Below are 15,673 nucleotides of genomic sequence, written 5' to 3'. Positions count from 1 at the left end.
TCTCTAGTGTAGCTGTTCACTTCAGTATTAAAATATTTTGTTTGTACTTTTAAGCCTTCAGGCTTGTACTTAGCATAGCTTTATGCATGCTGATGTCACAAGTGATATTCTTTTCATTCTTCCTTCGTGTTTATTTTTCTAGGCTTTGACCACCTACCTTCAAGGAAGTCATCAAGCTTCCTGTTTTTCCTTTTCCACTAAAACCTATTTATGTTAAGTATTTTTTTCCTCATATCTCATTCCTTAGTTTTTAGAGCCTTTTTGCAAGACTGCTGGGCAGACATGCAGGTATATCTGTGAAGAGCAGCTTGCCTCGGCTGGATGGCCCGGAATCCTGGAGCCACAGGGTCAAGTGGGAATCGCTGGCTCAAGACTGGATTTCTAGCCGGGGGCGGCTTTGTGTGTGTGCGTGTGTGTGTGTGTGTGTGTGTGTAGGGGAGCAGGGAAGCTCACCTGCAGAGAGCAGAAGGCCTGGGTGAAGGGAGGCATCCGGACCAGGTAGGAGGCAACAATGATGGCCGAGGAGTAGTGAGTGCAGTAGTGGCACTGGACGGTCATGTCTCCTGCAATGAAAAGGACATGCCTGGGGTGGCGTCCCCACCCGTGGGGCAGGCAGGAGACACGCAGGCTATCTCGAGAACAGCCAACATGAGCCCTGCTTAAGAGAGCTCCCGCAGGCACTGGAGCCTAAGTGTTCTGCTCACAAAACTCAGTATAATTTGGCCAACAGCCAAATTTTCACCAGGGGTGAAAAGCACATTCAAGACCCTCAGTTGCACTGGCCAGGCCCCCAGGGGTCTGCCCTCAGGAAGGTGGCAGAGCCAGGCCATGAGGAGGCTGTGCTGAGGACCCACGGAGAGGCAGAGCTCTGCTCTTCTGACTCAGGGCACCTAGAGAGCCCTCAGGTGCCCACAGTCCCCTCAGCAGCACTCTCTCCTGGCCTCTTTTAGAATAAAAGTCCCCGTGTGAGGAAGGGGGGCTTGTTAATGCAGGGACACCCGCGGATGAGTGAGAACTCAGGTATTCTCATTCTCAGAGGGGCCTGGATGGCAGAGGCATAAACGTCCCCGTTTTGCTCCATCCAGGGTATGACGGAGCTGGCATGCTGAGGCAGAGACAGTGCCCTGGCCGGGCCATTCCAGCAGAGAATAATCGCCTTGCTGCTGTTCGCGGACCTCGTGCGTGCTGTGTGTCTCCCGTCACACCCTCCCTGAGTCCACACAGCCACCCTACGAGTCAGAGCTATTCATTATCCCTGTTTCACCAGTGAAGAAGCCAGAGCGAGTCAGAGACTCGCCTCCATCGCCAGCGAGTGGCAGAGCTGGCTGGCGGCATGGGCTCCTCCACACGTCGGCTCTGCCACCTCGCCGCAGTGCCGCACCCGGCCCTCAGCCCTCCCGGTGCTGTGCGAGTTCTCTAAATCAGAGGTGTTTGGGAGGTTGCTGGATGTACTTGTGCAAGGGCCCAAAGTCAACGTGTGACTCCAATGCACACCCAGGTTAGTATGGGAGAGAATGGTACCAAAGTGGGCTCTGCCTGGGACACAGCTGGGGAGAGCGGATGCTCCTCTGGCCTGCCTCTCTGGGACGGATCCAGCAGTGCCTGGTGGAGCCAGAGGAACAGCACCTGGGGGCAGGTGGGGGGGACTGAGATGGGTCATATAGGTTGAACTTTAGCCTGAGGAGGAGATAAGCAGGGCAAGGAGGGCCTGCCCACCCCTCCCATCTCCTCCCATCTCCCCCAACAAGTCTGAGTGCCAGCCCTGCACACAGTGGGGACCCTGGGCAGAGGCCAGGGGCCTCCAGGGTGGTGTGGGATGCAGAGGAGCTCCTCGGCCTGCTGAGAACCTGCTCACCAAAGGCAGGGCCTCGGGGCTGAGTGAGGCTTCCGAAATGTGCCGCCTTTGGTTCTTGAGGTAAGCTTACATGGTTCGTGGCTGGATGTTCCTTATTGTAGTAGTGCTATGTTTATTTCAAAGTGTTTGAGAAAACCAATACAGCGGACATCAAATATACGATAGAAAATTTTCTCTTTAAAATACATCCATTGAAGTTTAAGAAGGGAATAGACCTAAAGAAAAACAGTAAGGCACTAAGAGGACAGCTGGCATGTGAAGGTGGCAAAAAACTGTAAAGGGGATGTGCAGATCAACAGCACTTGGGAGCTGGGTTCTAGAGCCAGACGAATGCAGGATCTGCCATTTGGAGGCTATCACCTTGAGTGAGCTGCTTAAACTGAGTTCCAATTTCCTTCTCTTTAAAAAGGACCATTGTGTGTATGAACGCAGGCTGGCCTGCACCTAGCATACAGAAGTGCTGAACGGATGTCACTTCCTTGCCTTTGCCTGCCTCTGGGAATGGAGGTGTTAGCTCTTAGCACCATAGTCCTCAGTCCTGATTTCATGTTGGAATCACTCAGGCTGCACCCCACCGTGACTTATTCAAATCAGAATTTCTAGAGGTGAGGCCTAGACATCAGTATTTTTAACAAGCTCCCCAGGTAATTCTCACATGCAGCCAGGGTGCAGACCACTGAATTCGAGGGCTCTCTATCCAAATGTAATTGTCTGTAGGCTAGATGACACCCAAATCGTTATAAACTCTCACTGCAAGGCATTCAGATGAAGAGCATTGCAGAAAAAAATCAAGCTGGGATCTACCCACCTTCAGTCTTCTCAACTTCTTTAAACCTCTGGATGAATTTCAGCTTCCTTTCCTTGGTCTGAGCCCCCATGGGCTTCGAAAGATCCCGAAAAGTCTTGGGATTCATCAAGTTCAATGTCTAGAAGGCAGATGTGCAACTGGAGTTAACTCCCCTGGACCCTCTTGTGCCCCAGCGAGACTGCCGGAGCCACGCTCTTTAGTTTTATGGTTCTCTTTATTGGTTCATTGCCGTTTGGTCTGACCCCCTCCTCTGGTGATTAGCAGGCCTGGTAGGGTTTTATGGCCCCACAACCAGTGATCCACAAAGACTTAATAAGGGAGAGATAGAAAATGAGAGGAGGGGAAGATTGAGTTCACACTGAACTGTTCCAAGTTGACCCAAATCAGAACATAGCCACCAGTTACCCAGGAGACTTTCAAAAGAATTCCTGTTGTCAATGGACACTTGGCTCCTGCCCTCACAGAGCAGTTTGCTTCCATAGTTCAGGGTTCTTGCTTAGAATCACACTGATTTTCTAGGAATTTAGAAGTCATCCGTTTGCGGAGGAAATGAGAGCAAGGGCCTCGTGTTTCTGAAGGCGCACTCCCTTCCGGGTGATGAAAGCAGTAATGGCGACCCTTCCCCTACCCTTGGAATACACAACGGTGGAACCCTGAAGAGTTTTCAGGGCTGGGTGTCCTTGGGGTTTGCATGTCCTTTATAGAAGGAGGTGTTTCATTACACCCCTCCTCCTTTCCCCTAGCAGTGAATCACCACAGTGCTCCTGGGGAGGCAGGGTCTGCCACCATCCCTCACCTGTCACAGCCAGGTGCGGGTGGCAGTGAAGCAGGCGCTCCCGAGACCCCCGTGAGTCATGGCGCTGTGGAGACCCCACACAGCTACAGCTGACTTTGCCAGGGCAGAATGGGGCTTCATAGTTGCCAGATCTCTGGATTCGCCAAAAGATATTGGAAAACCAGCTTTTTAGGAGAAATCTCCCAAATTTTGAACACTGTTAAGTAATCAAAATTTTAATACAGGGTATGGGTTAAATAAAAGGGGCTGGCGACCCCCCACTTAGCAACATGTGAGTTGAAGCTGGGATTGGCAAGTTTCGGTTTTGAAATACCTGGGCCTCAGACGATCACTAGTGCAATAAGAAGCAACGTGTGGCTGGTGAGAAAAGGTTTGCTGTGTTAAGTCTCTTACGTGTGGATGGGAGCTCACAAAAAACTGAAGTCCCTTTTCCAAATTCTGGGGGTCAGCCATCTAAACAGCTCGAGGCAGGACTGGCTAGGCTGATCTGCACCAGGACCCAGACACCTTCTGCCCTGTACATACACAGCCCAACACGCCTCCTGATGTCCAGATCCTAGGTGGTCAGGACACTGCTCCACAGCCTGCTCGTCCCCCACTGACGTCACCTTGGTCCAGCTGCGTCAGCTTTCCCGCTCCTCCCTCCCCTGCCTGCTGAGGTCCTGGGACAGAGGTCAGAACAGCAGATGATCTGGTGTTGCCACTGACCTCCCTTATGGCTACATGTCCCGGTCTAGATGTGGGGTGATGTCCACATACCATCATCTCAGTTACTGAAGTCAGGTTACGGGGGAGGAGTTTGTTCTTGCTGGGTCTGTGTATCTGTCTCTCTCTTGCTCTCTCCTCTTCTCTCTCACCCTCCCTCCCTCTCTCTCTCTCACCCTCCCTCCCTCTCTCTCTCTTGCTCTCTCCTCTTCTCTCTCACCCTCCCTCCCTCTCTCTCTCTTGCTCTCTCCTCTTCTCTCTCACCCTCCCTCCCTCTCTCTCTCTCACCCTCCCTCCCTCTCTCTCTCTCTTGCTCTCTCCTCTTCTCTCTCACCCTCCCTCCCTCTCTCTCTTGCTCTCTCCTCTTCTCTCTCACCCTCCCTCCCTCTCTCTCTTGCTCTCTCCTCTTCTCTCTCACCCTCCCTCCCTCCCTCTCTCTCTTGCTCTCTCCTCTTCTCTCTCACCCTCCCTCCCTCTCTCTCTTGCTCTCTCCTCTTCTCTCTCACCCTCCCTCCCTCCCTCTCTTGCTCTCTCCTCTTCTCTCTCACCCTCCCTCTCTCTCTCTCTTGCTCTCTCCTCTTCTCTCTCACCCTCCCTCCCTCTCTCTCTCTCACCCTCCCTCCCTCTCTCTCTCTCACCCTCCCTCCCTCTCTCTCTTGCTCTCTCCTCTTCTCTCTCACCCTCCCTCCCTCTCTCTCTCTCTCGCTCTACATGTTGGTTCTAGGAACACATTTCATGGCCCTCTTCACTTGATGGACCAGTGTTGGTCCATGGCAGTATCTCAGCAGATTAGTATCTCTTGCCTTCATGGTAGCGAGTGAGCCAGGAAGTCCTTGGGGGCGTATGTTAACTACTGTCCTAGTCATGTGGGTCATCCCCCAAGTGGGGCTGGGACAGGGAACCAGGCAGCCAGACTCCAGAGGCCTCTTCCCAGGTGAGGGGCTGAGACCAGAGCAGCCCTCAGACCCAAGTGGACTGAACAGTGTCTCAGAGGCTCCGCGTGACCTCGGGTGCTCTGGTCGTCAGGGTCAGAAAGCCACAGGACACTGCAGAGCACCCACGTGAACACGTACCTGCGAGGTATAGTCAGCCAGGACCCAGGGAAACACTGGATACTGCATGTAGTCGTTGTAGGTCCTCCCGGCCAGGGTGTTGAGGTGCATGAGATACTCGAAATTGCTCATGTCCCTTTTCTGCAGAAGAGTCAAAGAGGATAAACCCAACACAGTTGGCCTCCTCCTGAGGCCCACGTGGGTCTAACTCCCAGGCTTGCCCAGGAAACCTCATCGTGTAGGTGGGAGCAGGCAGCGTGCACCTGCGCCATTCCCCGTGCACCTTGTGCTTGGACCTGGCCCAACTTGGGGAGGCCACGCTAATTCCAATATGAGCTGAAGCAAATTTAGTCAGGAAGCAAAGTCAGCCAGGAAAAGAAAAAATACAACTCAGCAGTCCAAGCCAAGGCTAAAGCATTCTTCTGTGTCACTGTTGGGTGATACTCAAAAGCGGATTAAAATAATAGCACAAATGCTGGGTAAACTTACTGCTGACCTCTTTATGATTGGAAACATAAGCTGGGGGGAATTTGCAGTCACCGGGAAAGAGGCCCTCACCAGCAGGCTGAATGGTCTGTCTTCCTCTGGGACTTCAGGAACTCTCTTTCCCCTGACTGTGCGTGTTTGGAAAACACTCACTCTTAGGGCCCTCTGCTTAAAGGTGTCACAGGTGGAGACAGGGACTGCATTTTGGAAAAATTCATCAAGGCCAACTGGTGAACGAGCAGCCAGTGCAGCCATTGTCTCTGATGGGACCTGCATGCTGCAGTCTCCCCTTTCCTTGGCCTGATCCTTGGGAAAGGATTTCGGACCTGAGTGACCAAGAGCTCCTTTCCTGTTGCTATGTGATCTGTAAGGCTAGCTCTCTTGGGGTCCTTTCCTTCCACTGAGAACCCAAGGGCGAATGTCAGCTCATCCAGTCTGGGAGCCACGTGTGACTTCCCAGGACAAGAAGTGAACGCTGTGCCTTCCTGAGTTGTGTGTTCATTTATACACATACACCTTCACTGATGGAGCGTGTGTGTGTGTGTGTGTGTGTGTGTGTGTGTGTGTGTGTATACAGGGTTTGTGTACACATACACACACACTCTCTCTCTCTCTCTCTCTCTCACTCCCCAGCTCTGACTCAAGAATCGCCTTTAATCAGTGAGATCTTTTCAGGGAAATATTTGGGACATTTTAACAAATTAAAAAAACAAGATCCTGGGACCGCCCTGGCGGTCCAGTGGTTAAGACTCCACCTTCCAATGCTGGGGGTGCTGGTTTGATTCCTGGTCAGGGAACTAAGATCCCACACGCCGCGTGGTGTGGCCGAGAAAAATAAAGAATAAAATAAAGAGCAATAAAATGAAAACAAAACAAAAAACAAAAACAAGATCCCTCCTGATCCATCCACATGCTTTCTCTCTTCATCCTGGGGGCCTGAGCTATTTGCTGATTTGCATTCCCAGAGGGTTTCCTCGGACCCAGAGTCCTCTGAGGGGTCACTTACCTGCCATTTCTGCAGCACGGTCCTGTCGGAGCCGGGGTATCTCCTGTGGGACAGAAAATGATGGGGGTGACCAAATATCTCAAGGCATGAATGAGGGAAGAGGTGGAACTTTCTGGGGCATCGTAGCGCCAGGGCACCCAGGAGAATCACAGACTTCCCAGGGCAGCAAGATTATTTCCCAAGCTCTCCCTGCCCCCTCGCTGCCCTACTGAAGGCTGGGCTCTTGCCATCCCTGTTGCTCTTATGCAATGGCAGAATGCGCTGCTGCCTGAGGCGTGGCCCCGAGGAGCCCCAGGGCCGTGCAGAAGCAGGCTCAGGGGCCTCACACTCCACACTGGGCTTTCACAGCCGCATCTTGGTCTTCTTTGCCCATGTGCACAACATGCATGTGAATACATGTCACATGTGAATATATGTGTGTGGTTAAGAAAGGCAAACAATATGGAAGGTCATGAAATATAAAAATAATAGTCTACAAACCACTGCTCCCACTCAGGAAGTATCCACAGTTAATCTCCAGGAGAGTTTTAGCCATATACCAGTCTATATGCGCAAGTAGTTTTTAAACAAATGTTTTTGGTATGTGGGATCATCTTATCTGCGCGAGTCTCCTCCCGGCTTCCTTGGCCTGACGGCACGGTGGAGGCGGCCCACATTGCCCTGTGGTCACAACAGCAGGACACCCTCGTACAGATGGATGGGAACTCGTGGCAGCCTCCCCCGTGCTGGGCTTTGTCCTCACAAATGATGTTTCTGTGATCATCTTCGGACATAAATCTCTGTGACTTATGAGACTTACATCTCATGATGATTTCATGCCTTGAATCTCTGCGAGTGTAGCCATGAGACGCGTCTCAGGCAATGGTACTGCTAGGTTAAACACTATGAGAATTTTCAAGTGTGCTACATATTGTCAAATTGTCCTCTTAAGAGGCTGTACCGATTTCTGTTTCCACAAATACAATTAAGAAACACAATTCAAACCAAAGAAACACCATTTTTGACCCATGTGGTAGGGGAGAATGTAAAAGTGTAACAGGATGCAGTGCTGGGGAGGGCGTGGGAAGGAACCTTCTCCATGTGAAATGCCCCTTCCGCTCAGCAGGAATTTGTAGGGCCCAGTTCCTCGGCCTCTGAGGTCACTTGGTTCCTTTTCTAGCTGTGTTTTCTTGCCCCCTCTGTCTCCCTGAGACTCCCCTTCTACTCCCCAAACCAGGTTCTTGTTCAGGCTGTTCCACTGAACCAAACCAAGTCCTGCGTCTCTCCAGCCATGCCCTCTGCCTCAGTGCTGCTCAGGAACCCACAGACCCCGCCCCCACATGCATCCCACGGGGACGTTCCACCCACGGGGACGGCACCAGGGTGCTTCAGGCATTCGTGTGGACAAGGCCTGGCTCCCCGAGAGCCCCAGCAGGGGCAGCGACTCTTCATCTTCCCGTCACAGCAGTGCTGTCACATCATCTGTTCTGGGCTCCCCACCCTTCCTCATTCAATACTTTCCTTGGCAGACTTCCCATAAACAGAAAGCAACTCCCTGGCTGGGATTCACCTCTTCCCCCCAGTAGAGAAATCATCCTTTTGGGCCATTTTATTCAGGCAGACAGTAACAACAGCAAACAGGCAAAAACATGGTTCCATTTACTGCATTAGCTTGTAAAGGCTCAGGTGAAGATCTGGCTTTCCCGCCCTGACTGTGAGCCCGCCACCACCCCAGTTCCAGAAGGCAGACTGCTTTGAACGTTGTGAATGAGGACGGAGCCCAGGCTGGAGACAGCCAAGTGGACCACCTCGGAAAAGAACGTGTTCTGAGCCCTTCTGAGGATGTGGGGCTGAGCTACAAGGATGTGGAGCTGGTATGGCAAAGCTGCGAATCTTGCTACTTTATTTTAGAAATCTGACAGTGGAAGGGGAATAGGGGAGCAAACTGTGCCCGTTAAGATCCAGGAAACGAGACAGCCTGTTTTTCTTTTTCATAAAGAGTTCTAGAATTTTATCTGTGGTCTTTTGTGACATCGCCATCCGGCGGAATGGTGTGCGGAAGATAAAGGCAATTTACCATCCCACTGCTCATTTCATCAGCCATGAGCTCCAAGGAAGATCTATCATTTCATTACCATCAGAAAAAAAACGCCATTACCAGCATCTAGACACCTCACCAAAGGTGAGTTCTCTTTGAAAAAAATTTTTTAAAAAATTCATGTTCATCTGAAGGCAATTACAGAACTCTTGGAATGGTTTATGTGAATTTTGTAAATATCTGGTGATTAAAGTATTTCTTTAAGAGTTGATACACTGCACTATTCCATTATTACAGTGTAAATTTTATATTAAACAAGGTGCCAGAGATGGCTCTTGGCTTTCTAAAGCCCTTCCAAGGTCCAAGGGAGGCAGCATGGGAAAGACCACTGGTTTGGAGTCACCAGAACCTGGGTTCAAATCCTGCCCCCACCACCTGACTGCTCTGAACTACTGTTACCTCATCCTTCAAACATGGCTGACCCAGGAGTGCTGGGGAGCAAGTGTAACCATGGGTCTGGAACAGGCTAGCACAGGTGTGGACACAGGGCTCCCTCAATGGGCATAGTTCTAGTTGATGTTGATGCTATCCGAGAGCAGGGCCGATTTTCTTTTTACTCTGGGAGGAAGAAGAGTGTGGTGTAAAAGTGAAGACTTGCTTCTGGTCAAGACCTGCTTTGTTCTGCCAGTACCACTCCGTAAGATCTTAGAATAACTGTGCCAGCTGTGAATCAGATCTCCTGCTCTGTCAGCTCAGGGTTTGCCATGGAGTCTATGGGGCAAGAGTCCAGGCCCTTGGGCAACCAGGGATGGTGTGGAGAAGAATGGATGAGTTCAAAGTCACTGAGGACTAGGTAGGTCACTCTGTCTAACCTGAAGGCGGCCTAGCACGGTGGGCCCACAGAGGACATCTTACCAACCTCACTCCCATCCCAAGACAGGTATCTAAACTGCTCTGGATGACTTCCAAAGGTGGGGCACTATCTTCAAGCTGAACTTTGTGTGTGGTCAACCGCTAGGCTGGGTCCAAATTCTTCCCTATTTTCAGAGGTGATTTTTGTCTGCGCTGCTTCACTTTAAATCACATCTGTGTCCTTGAACTAGAAGTGGTCTGAAGCGTGAGTGCTGCCGTCACGTGGCCTTGGGGCATTTCCTACTCCTCCTTCAGTGCCCATGGCTTGCCTCAGCGTCTTGCCTTTGACTCTGCCCCTTTGGTCCAGCTCCACCTGACTGATACCTCCACTCTACCCTGAGCCTGTCTCCCAGAGTGAGCCAGGGCACAGCCCAGGAACTCACATCTTCCCTAGGGAGTCTGGCAGAGAAGCCTACCAGGGGCCTTCAGAGGGTGGGCTAGTCCAGGCCCAAAGGGTCTCTGCCAAGGAACTCATCTCAGCCCAGGAAGGGGTGGGAGATCTGCCCATCCTCCTCCTCCTCACCTCTGGGACTAGCGGGCTATGGCTAGTCCTTAGGCACTAAGAGAGTAACCTCGCATACATCCAGGGAGGTCCCACAGGGAAACTGGGCCTCCTGAACTGAAGTGGACATGTTTGAAAAGCCTGATGCCTCTCTAAATTCTCCTGTGTCTTTTCTACTTGCAAAACAGTTATGAGGCCATGGTGAAATGGGTTAGTGAGTAACCCATGGGTGTCAAGAAAACACAGACCACAAGGAGAAGAAAATTCACTCATCCTGGCAAACTAGAAACGTGTCTACTAATGGTCTGTGCTGTGCCTCAAGACAGGGCAAGTCCTGGCCAGCATCTTGCCCTGCCTCTTGCCTGGGTGCGCTCTGGAGGAGCATGCTGGGGAAGCAGTCTGTGGGGTGGGCAGAGTTTTCCACGAGGAGCCAAGAGGCTGGTAATAGAAACACACTCCCGCTCCTTTTTCCCTCCTCAGAAGCAAATCTGAGTTTAGCCTAGTTTTCAGACCTAGACTGTAGGTCAACAGAAATCCATTAATAGACAGGCGTTCTTGCAGTTCAGAGATGTCCTCCTGAATTAACAGGATATTGACCTTCTATAATATTTCTATTATAACTTCCTGTCTTTATTTCTTTAACATGTAGAAATTTTGCATACAAACAATAATAATAATTGTCTAATGCACTGGAAACTGCAAAGACTTTTTGTCAATTGTCTAATTTTCACAACGACTCAATGAGATAGCCATGATCTCCATCTTCAGATGTGGAAATGGAGGTGGGGTAAGAGATGGACTGCAGACTAGGGAAGCTCATAAGGGTTTGCTGAAGCCTGGTGCAGGCACCCATGAAAGTCCAGCACACCGGGCTGTGCAGAGCGCTTGCTGGACCACTCCTTGACCCCAGGCCCTGACTCTGAAGACAAGCACACACAAGCAAATTAATAAAACGACAACAAAAATCTTTGTTCTGGCTGGATTAGAGGTCAGTTACCTGACAAATTGGTAACTTGTGTATATTTGGAGTTAGAAATGAACATGAGCAAAATTATCAAATGATTATTGCACAACCATGCCATAAACCTGATGCTGTCAATGCATGAAAAGTCTGGAAGTTTATATAACATAAAGTTACCTCTAGATGCTGAAACTGAGTGGCTTTAATTTTTATAAGGTTTTACATATCTGTATTTTAAAATGTATTTATCTAAACAAGTGGGACCTAATCAAACTTACAAGCTTTTGCACAGCAAAGGAAACCATGAACAAAACGAAAAGACAACCTACGGAATGGGAGAAAGTATTTGCAAATGATACAATCAAGGGCTTAATTTCCAAAATAGACAAGCACCTCATACAACTCAACAACAGAAAAACAAACAACCCAATGGAAAAATGGGCAGAAGACCTAAATAGACATTTCTCCAAAAAAGAAATACAGATGGCCAATAGGCACATGAAGAGATGCTCAACATTGCTAATTATTAGAGAAATACAAATCAAAACTACAGTGAGGACCCACCTCACACCAGTCAGAATGGCCATCATTAAAAAGTCTACAAATAACAAATGCTGGAGAGGGTGTGGAGAAAAGGGAATCCTCTTACACTGTTGATGGGAATGTAAATTGGTCCAGCCACTATGGAAAATAGTATGGAGGTTCCTCAAAAAACTAAAAACAGAGTTGCAATATGATCCAGCAATCCCACTCCTGGGCATGTACCCAGACAAAATCATAATTCGAAAAGATACATGTGCCCCTATGCTCACAGCAGCACTATTCACAATAGCCAAGACAGGGAAACTAAATGTCTACTGACAGATGAATGGATAAAGAAGATGTAGTATATACATACAATGGAATATTTCTCAGCCATCAAAAAGGATGAACTAATGCCATTTGCAGCAACATGGATGGACCTACAGATTATCATACTAAGCAAAGTTAGTCAGAAAGAGAAAGACAAATACCATATGATATCACTTATATGGGGAATCTAAAATGTGATCCAAATCAACATATCTACAAAACAGAAACAGACTCACAGATATAGTGAGCAGAGTTGTGGCTGCCAAGGTGGAGGGGGGTAGGGAAGGGAAGGACTGGGAGTCTGGAGTTAGCAGAGGCAAACTATTATATATAGGACGGATAAACAACAGAGTCATACTGTATAGCACAGGAAACTATATTCAATAGTCTGTGACAAACCATAATGGAAAAAAATATGAAAAAGAATATATATGTATAACTGAATCACTTTGCTGTACAGAAGAAATTAACTCAACATTGTAAATCAACTATACTTCAATAAAATTTTTAAAACTTAAAAAAAATTTTTAAAAGTATTTTCCTTGTGTATTTTCTCCCTTAAAGTACTGATTTTAGTTTTGCTTATTTGTGTTTTATGACTTTCAGATTACTTATTTTCTAATTTAAATTACGTGCTTTTTGAATATTCTAATTAGAAATGCACTAAGTTGTAGGAGTTCAGGTAACTTTTAATTTTCTAGTTATCTTCATTTGCTCATTATGTTAAATCCATTTAATGTCTAAATTAAATGATCTATTTTCTTTCATTTTGGATTAAATAGGATGGTGGTGGTGTTCATGTATTTAAAAAATTTTATAGTTAATTATATTTCTGATTTAATGATTTATTATATTTTTTAATTTAAACTTTTTCATTTTGCTTTTTTGTACTTGCCAAAATTTTCATTGCTTGGGTTAAGTTTGCATTTCAAATTATTTATTTGCTAATTATTTATTTTTAAAATTCAACCTGGGTAATACAATTTAGAGTGTTTTTATATTTTTGTTTCTATATATGTATTTTCTAATTGTTCTACAATGTTATTTTATTATTTGCAAAATAATTTTAACATTTATCCTTTTTGCCAAATTTCTCAATTTCTGGGAATTTAATTTAAAGGAAAAGAAACTGAACAAAAAGACTATAAATGCCCAGATATCTTCCTTGCAGCCTTATTCATGATAGTGCCAAACTGGAAAGAACAGGAAAAGCAAAGTCCACCAGATTCAGTATTGCACATTCATTCAAAATGTCAAGTTTAGAAACTACATACTAGCAGAGTGGCATAATATTAATTAAGAAAAAATCATTATTGCATGTCTGATTTTTATGAGCATTATAGTCACTCTGATCTAATCATGGGAAAAGGGTGCAAAGAAAACTGCAAGAAATAATTAAATTCAAATAAATAGATAAAAGACAGCCCTCTCAAAAACCAAAGAGCAGAAAGAAATACTGGGGCAAATTACAAGGAAGTCGAATGATATTTCATGGGACTCAATGCTATAGAAGTAAGACACTTGTCCCTTCAAAGAGGCAAACATGGTTCTTTCCCCTCTGTTCGCAACGTCTACTTCTGGAGGTCGCCATGGAAAGCAGCCGTCCTGGTATTGTAATCCCCAGGGCACTGCTTGGGGAAGCCAGGAAGAAGCCCACTGCAAGCCCCAGGGGCCCCAGACCCTGTCCTGCAGACCCTTTTGGCACTGTGTTCTCTCACCTTGCAGGCTGGCGTCAAGATTATACTAATTAACACCAGGTCGCAGGTCTCTTGTTGCCTGGTGACAAAGTTTCACAGTTGAGGAGGAAGAACCGGCAGAACAGGGTAAGTTTTCCTCTGGTTGCATTTATTTTACTTTAACTTTGCCAAACTACAACCTCTTCAAACTCTTTTTCTCTCAGCTTTTTGAGTAAGCAACTTTGGAAATGGCTGTTCTCCTGGTGTGCTTTATTTACAAACCCCAGACACCAGCTAATTCATTATGTAGGAGAGGAGGAAGCTGGCCCCGAGCCCCGGGCAGGAAGGGCAGCTAGCTGGGGACCCAGCTGGGCGTTCTCCGGCGCCTGGGCCATAGACAAGTTTGGGAGGTTAGTGCGGGAATCTGTAGGGCTTTGGGGTCATGCATTATGATCTTTCCAAAGTCTCAGTCTCTTTGAACGTTGTTTCCTGCTCCACAAGCAGGTGGAGACTAGTGTTTGAACTGCTTCCTCACCCACCCAGTTATCCCTTTAAGGAAGCTGCAGTGCTCGTTCAGCTAGGAGGCTGCAGCCTGTGGAGGCAACCTCAGCAGACCTCACCTGATTTCTGCTGACTGTGCTGGGGTTTGGAGCACAGTCTGTCTTTTGAGAAGTCTGGAGGCAAACCATTTCTACGAGTGATCCTGAACACTGCAGCCCACGAACAAATGGTTGAGTCCTAGGCTGGGCTGGGCCTCATAAGGAGGAATTCTTCATGGAACACACTAGAATCACGCCTCACGCCTCTATTTCCACAACAGGCAAAGGTAGGTGCCCCTACTTTGAGTCTTCGTGACTTTGGACAAGCTACTTGGCCTCTCTGAGCCTCAGGCACCGTATCTGTCCAGTGGAGATGAAAAACAATAAATAGATCAGGCAGGTGGAAGAATTATTTACAGTGTCTTTAAAATGCCTGGCCCAGAGCAGGTGGTCAGTATAATCCATACCCGCAGTCTGAAGGCAGGAATCTAATCTGAATGTGTTAAATTGATTTGCAAACGGTCTGGCACACAGTAGGTTCTCAATACATTTACAAACCGTATGGCTGTTATGTGAACCAGGTGCTGATGACCAGCTCTCCTGTGAAGAAATGGGGAGTCAGAAAGGTCAGGAAACGTGTGCTAAGTCACACAACTAGGGAGGGACACAGCTCTGACTGGTCTTCAAGCTGGGGTGACTCTGGGCTTGAGCCTCAGCCTGGAGGGGGAAGGGAGGAGCTGAGGCTGCCCCTGTCCAGTCTTCAGTGTGCCTGGGCCCTACTGTTGTCTAGAGATGGACCTTTAAGGCCTGGTGCTTGGCGGTGCCAGCTTCCTCTTGGGGCTCCAAGGGTCTCCTACTGTTGCCCACCGCTCTTTGCTTGGCAATGCTGATAAAAGGGGAGGACTTCATGCTCTTTCCCTCTACCCATCATCTGGGTGGGTCTTCATCAAAGCTAGGTGATATTTCCTGGTCCCTGGTACTCTTAGAACATGAGGCGTGCAGCTGAACCACGCCCCTCCAAGTGGGCATGATGGGCTGCACCAACCATCACCAGCTTTCAGCTCATGGCCAGTTGGATTCATTGCCAATTTTCAATTTTTGAGCTCTCTACCTGTCTCACATAATAGAACTCATCTCAACCCCCAGAGCCGGGTGAGAAAACACACGCGTGCCTTCTTTTCAGTGACGGATGAGCCTTAAGGATGGGGCTTGACCTGGGCTGCTATGAACGTTTCCACAGGATCTAGCTCAGTGTAGGGTAGTGTCTGGAAAACATGATGAGTCAGGAGCGTCCTTGTCGGCCCATAGAGCCAAAGTTTGACGTTGTCAAGTCAAATTTTCATGGATATGCCAAATGGCAATGAAGCCCACAGACAAGGGCTGGCTCTGCTTGACTAGCGCGTGACTTTGGCAAGGGATGTGCTCTGGGGCTCGGCGCGTTACCTGTTAAGTGGGCTGGATGAATTAAATGAGATAATGCACGCAACGTATCGTACCTTCCATAAA

The 15,673-nt window shown here is 48.2% G+C and overlaps 1 protein-coding gene across 1 annotated transcript in view; it reads right to left on the bottom strand.

The window, feature by feature from the left end:
• Nucleotides 1-15,673, bottom strand: part of WDFY4 (WDFY family member 4) — a gene marked incomplete at its 5' end in the record, with an annotated part of 260,170 nt that overhangs the window by 33,162 nt on the left and 211,335 nt on the right. The window contains 4 exons of the mRNA XM_082672941.1: nucleotides 454-563; nucleotides 2,664-2,781; nucleotides 5,238-5,357; nucleotides 6,709-6,751. Of these exons, the coding sequence (XP_082529067.1) occupies nucleotides 454-563; nucleotides 2,664-2,781; nucleotides 5,238-5,357; nucleotides 6,709-6,751 (391 nt within the window). The remainder of the gene's footprint in view (nucleotides 1-453; nucleotides 564-2,663; nucleotides 2,782-5,237; nucleotides 5,358-6,708; nucleotides 6,752-15,673) is intronic.

Source organism: Grampus griseus, assembly GCF_964374135.1.
Source record: "Grampus griseus genome assembly, chromosome: 16".
Lineage (NCBI taxonomy): Eukaryota > Metazoa > Chordata > Mammalia > Artiodactyla > Delphinidae > Grampus > Grampus griseus.
This window is presented reverse-complemented; position numbering and strand designations above follow the sequence as displayed.